The sequence below is a fragment of the Camelina sativa genome, chromosome 9 (assembly GCF_000633955.1).
Source record: "Camelina sativa cultivar DH55 chromosome 9, Cs, whole genome shotgun sequence".
Classification (NCBI taxonomy): domain Eukaryota; kingdom Viridiplantae; phylum Streptophyta; class Magnoliopsida; order Brassicales; family Brassicaceae; genus Camelina; species Camelina sativa.
Genome location: NC_025693.1, coordinates 14,869,990 through 14,875,997, shown reverse-complemented (window position 1 = coordinate 14,875,997; position 6,008 = coordinate 14,869,990). Strand labels below are relative to the sequence as shown.

The following is a 6,008-nucleotide window of genomic DNA, read 5'->3' as shown; positions in this document are numbered from 1 at the left end:
TCACAAGATCTCGATATCGCAATATATATATATATATATATATATTTTTTTTTTTATTATTAATATGATACCATTGAAGAGCCGATGAACAAGCAAGATTGAATTAGAGACAACTTGTCTTAATTCTACTATATATTTCCAATCTAAATGAAAAATTAAAAAAGGTCTAGTTGTAAATCAGAAGTAGCTATAGACATGATAAATCTTTATTTTAAAAAACGGCTTCATGGGTTCACATCTCATGCTAAGAGTTGGATCACGTTATTCCCTCATACGGTAATTAACATTTATTAGTAACGTTAAAACATTGAAACAATATAATAATATTGAGGTAAGCCACCAAATTGTCTAGCTACTTCCACATTATTTNTAACATTTATTAGTAACGTTAAAAATTGAAACAATATAATAATATTTATTGAGGTAAGCCACCAAATTGTCTAGCTACTTCCACATTATTTTTCTATATATAGAGAGATAAGATGCTTGGCTTTTCCTTTATCTCCACTCTCTTTTTCTCCTTTATCCCTCTTCGCTTTATCTCAGTCTCAATCTTCTCTACATTTCAAAGAAGCTTCTCAATTAGTTGAGATATGGATTACTCTTCGATGCATCAGGTACTAATTTTACATCACATTATAATGACTGTTTTGTTAGACAATTGAGTTTTGATTTTCGTTTGTATTTGTTTTTTTTTTTTTTTTATAGAATGTGGTGGGAGTATCTTCTTGTTCATCACAAGATTATCAGAACCAGAAGAAACCATCTCCGGCGACTAGGCCAGCTCCACCAGAGCAATCACTGAGATGCCCTCGTTGTGACTCCACCAACACTAAGTTCTGCTACTACAACAACTACAGTCTCTCTCAGCCTCGGTACTTCTGCAAATCTTGTCGGAGATATTGGACCAAAGGCGGGATCTTAAGAAACATCCCAATCGGTGGTGCTTACAGGAAACACAAACGCTCCACTTCCGCAACCAAAAGCCTCAGAACAACCCCTGAACCGACGACGACCCACGACGGCAGAACATTCTCGACGGCGAGTTTCGGCGGTTATAACAATAACATTAACAATGAACAGATGGATCTTGGGTTAGCATTTGCCTTGCTGAACAAGCAACCTCTAGGGGTTTCTTCACATCTAGGGTTCGGAAGCTCTCAGTCCCCAATGGGCATGGATGGCGTGTTTGGGACCACAAGCCACCAGATGCATAACGGAGGTTATGCGTTTGGGAATAGTGGAGGCGGAATGGAGCAGATGGTGACAAGTGATCCCAACAAAGTCTTGTGGGGATTCCCCTGGCAGATGAGTATGGGAGGAGGAGGGGGAAATGGTCATGTTGAACAGAATGATTCAGGAAGAGAGGTTTGGAGCAATACTGTCAACTACATTAATACTGGTGCTTTATTGTAGTCCATCTACTATAAAATGAATCATTTTCATTAGTTTTGGGGTTTGGTTAGGGTTTGGATTCTGGTCTTCTGGTTAGAGAGAGGGATAATATGAGTTTGAGGTTAATGGTGAAAGATAATATATATGGTGTGCTTCCTTCAAATATTTTCAATTACTTGGAAAATGAATTTGTGTTTTTTTTTGGCTTTGGTTCTGATCTTTTTTTTTTTGGTTTTTCTCTATGTTTTTTGTTTTCAGAAGAATTGAGCCAACTTTACCAAATTACCTACTTCTTGGTTAAATTTTTAAGGGGGTGTATTCAACTTGACATTTTAAGTGATTTGTGTGAAACTTACAAATTCTATGTTATTCAATCATGTATTTTAAAAAGTCTATTAAAATCCACTGTTATTGAACTGATGATTTAAAAATCTACTTTAAAATCTACTGTTATTCAAAATAGTTTGTGGATTTGGATTTTAATGATTTTTGAGATTCTGAAGGATTTATGTGGGATTTGTTTAGTTAAAAATAGAGAAATCCAAATAAAGAATTTTACAATAAATCATATCAACTTCCCTAAAATCTTTCAAAATTCCAAATTTTCTAAATCCCATCAAATCTTCCAAAATCATAGTTTCAATACACCCCCCTTAAGTTTAATTGTAAGAACATTGATATTAGACAAATACACATTTTAACCATATACAGTAGATGAAACCATAACATGCAAGAGTAAAATATACTACGTATATCATACATGAGGGAAGCTCCAATATAAAATCTGGCTTTTTAGTCTTCGGTTCGAACTTCGGATTCTTCATATAAAAACTTTCTATCTTTAGCCTAACAATGGACCAAAAGAAAAACAAAAATTGGACCAAAGTGAAAGCAATATTCTCTCGATGACCCAGGCAAAATGTTTGATCATAACTTGTATGAACGTTTTAGAAATTTTCAGTATATATATATCGTATGTCGAGGTTTATAAGCTTAATTTATATTGTGTCGTTCGAATGAGGGTTGCCGCATTATTCCCCCCTATACAAAGTTCATTCTCAACTTTCACACACAAATTTTTGGACTCTGAATAAAACATCGAAATAAAGTTGAGTCTTAATAAAACAACACACACTTATGTTTTTGTTATAATTCATACCTCTCTAATCGAATTAGATAATTTGTTACCTAAACCCGATTAAACCACAAATCCGCGTTTTAGTCAATCGTGATTATATCTACCCGTTTAATCATCCATGACCCGAGTTGCAAAACACGTCATATCCATCTTCTTCTTCCTTCTACAAAATCGATTAGAAAAGAGAGAAAATTAGGGTTAGGCAAAATTGGGGATTCAGGGTTTGCGATTCAAAAGTGGGGATTTGGGGATTTAGGTTTTTGGGTTTCTCAATTCATAGTATCAATCCTGATCTCAAAGCTTGAGCTTGTTTCTCGTCAAACTGATTCCGATGATCCCGATTTCGAAGTTCCAGAAAATGATATCAACGGCAAAGGTGATGGGGATAGTGACAGTGAGGGAGACAACGATGGTGATAGTGAGGGAGACGATGATGGTGGTAGTGAGAGAGACGACAATGGAGACTGTGAGGGAGAAGACAATAGTGATAATGAGGGAGATGACGACAACGAGAGTGAGAATGAGAGAGACGACAACGAGAGTGCAAATGAAGGAGAAGAGAATGAGCGAGATGATGTTAGACACGACGATGCTAATAGAGTCAATGACATATCAGAAGAAGAAAACAAAAATGAAAGGTATGAGTTTGAGGTAGAGGAAGCTGTAGCTAATTGGTTTGATGAAGGTAAGATTCGTCGTGATTCCATCCCAGATACTTCAGATGAGGATCCTGTGATTACTAGAGATAGAAAAATTAGGTTGGGAACAGATGATAGGTTTGGTATTGGTAGAACATTTCACACTGGTTTTGAGTTCAAAGAAGCAGTGTTACATTATGCATTAAAGAATAGGGCAAATCTTAGACAAAGTAGGTGGGAGAAGGATAAACTGGAGTTTAAGTGTGCTGGGAAAAAGAATTGTTGCTGGAAAATATATTGCTCATACGATCATCAAAAGCAATTGTGGGTTTTGAAGACTAAATGTACAGATCATACATGTACTCCGAATGGGAAATGCAAGCTGCTTAAAAGGTCAGTGAGTGGAAGGTTGTTCATGGACAAGTTGAGGATGCAGCCTAATTACATGCCTCTTGACATTCAAAGGCATATCAAGGAGCAATGGAAAATATCGAGTACTATTGGGCAATGTCAAACAGGTAGATTTCTAGCTCTCAAGTGGTTGAAAGATGAATATGCCCAACAATTTGCTCACCTTCGAGGATATGTTGCTGAAATCATAAGGTCAAACTCAGGATCAACAGTCAGAGAATGTAGATAATTGGCTTTGGTTTTTGAATTTATTGAAGGTTGACTTGAATCTAAAAGATGGCAGTGATTATATTATTATATCAGATCGATGCAAGGTAAGTGTAATTTTTTTTTTCAGCTTGTGTTAGATAAGTAAGAGAAAAGTTGTGGTTTAAGACTTATGGTTGCATTGTTTTTTTTTTTCTTTTTGCAGGGATTGATTAGTGCAGTTAAAAGTACATTGCCAAATGCTGAACACAGACCTTGTGTGAAGCATATTGTTGAAAACTTGAAGCAGAACCATGCAAATAAAGACTTGTTATAGAAGCATGTATGGAACTTAGCTTGGAGTTATAGCTCTGAAGAATATAAAGCTAACCTGGCCAAATTGAGAGCTTATAGTATGTCTTTGTATGAAGACGTCATGAAGGAGAAACCAAAGTCGTGGTGTAGAGCGTTTTTCAGGCTGGGCAGTTATTGTGAGGATGTGGATAACAATGCAACTGAGTCATTTAATGCAACAGTTGTCAAAGCTAGAGCAAAGTCATTGGTTCCTATGATGGAGACAATAAGAAGACAAGCAATGGCACGGATAAGTAAGAGAAAAAAAAAATTGGCAGATGGAAGAAAAACATATCTGAGTATGTTTCATATATTCTAGCAGAGGAAGAAGAAGATGCATTGAGATGTGAAATCACAAAAGGGACGCATGGCCAGTTTGAGGTTTGGGTAGATGGGAATTCAAACTCTATGAATTTGACTTCTGAAATACTCCCTCCGTTTTAAAATATAGGATGTTTTAAGCAAAGCACGCAGATTAAGAAGTCTTTACTTTTAACAAGTTCAACCAATCAGAAACAATACTACATAATATAAAATACTAAAGTAATCTAAAAGTTGCATTGAAATTTGAAAGCATCCTATATTATGAAACAAAAAACTTCTCCAAAACATCCTATATTTTGAAACGGAGGGAGTATAGGATTGCTCATGCTGCAAGTGGCAGGTCACTGGGATTCCATGTGAACATGCCTATGCAGCAATCATGGATATCGGTAAGGATGTTGAAGATTTTGTAGTTCCAATATTTGGTACTAAAGCATGGGAAGAACAATATGAAACAGGTCCTAACCCAGTTAGAGGTCCAACATATTGGATGACCCATGATTATGTATTAATAACCGCATCTCCAGAACCAATTCTACCTGGGAGAAAGAAAGGGCAGAAAAAGACTTTTAAGCGCAAGGAAGAAGAAGAAGAAGAAGAAGAAGAAGAAGAAGAAGAAGAAGAGAAAAGATGAACCAAAGGTAATCAAACTAGGAAGGCAAGGAAGAGTAATGCATTGTAAATCATGTGGTGAAGCAGGTCATAATGCTGCTGGATGTAAGAAATTTCCAAAAGAGAAGAAGAATAAGAGTAAGAAACTAATCTCGGTTGATGAGGTATGTTTCATTTTGCAAAATATTTCGCTTTTCATTTATGAGGTCTGCTTCTATGTAAATAAATGAATTCACCTTGTGTATTAGGCTGATGGATCTACATTGCAAGCATTTAGAAGGAAAAGGACAAAGAAGACAAAAGAAATTAAGAAGAGTAAAAAGAGTAAAAAGAGTCAAGATGGAGCTACCTCTGAAGCACCATCACAAGGACCCGAAATACTCACATTTACACAACAAAGCAGTCAGTGGGAGCAATGGGATTAGTTGTAGAACTGAGGCTTTATCCTTTGTATGACAACCATATGTCTCTTTTGGATGTTGTTTGATTTGGATGTCTCTTTTGGATGTTGTTTGGTTAGGATGGATGTTCTTTAGGTTGTTTTTGGATGTTTGGCTACTCTTTTATCATATTGGATGTTTGCGTAATCAGATTACATGTCTGTTATTAGCATTCTCATGTATCATAAACCATGTCACAAACCATTTTTATTACACATTACCAACAGAAAACAACATTTGTTCCCCATATCTATACATGTGACTAACAATTACAGCCGCAACATCAGCATCTCGATGGAAAACCAATTACAACCGCAACACCAACAGATTATCCTTGGTCTTCGATGTGTATGTAATGATATCCTCCCCACATCTCGACGGAACACCAGCATCTCAACGGAAAACCAATGGGAGAACCCTGATGAGCCGAACTTGAAGCAGAAGAATAGCTCACAATTTCAAAAATCCCCAATTTTGCCTAACTCTAATTTTCTCTCTTTTCTAATCGAT

General features: G+C 36.2%; 1 protein-coding gene across 1 annotated transcript; it reads left to right on the top strand.

Moving 5' to 3' along the window:
• On the top strand, window positions 432-1,602 carry LOC104711015 (dof zinc finger protein DOF3.2-like). The gene is made up of 2 exons (XM_010427683.2): window positions 432-617; window positions 709-1,602. Exons 1-2 carry the CDS (start codon window positions 594-596, stop codon window positions 1,414-1,416), a joined length of 732 nt encoding a protein of 243 aa, XP_010425985.1. The 5' UTR covers window positions 432-593; the 3' UTR covers window positions 1,417-1,602.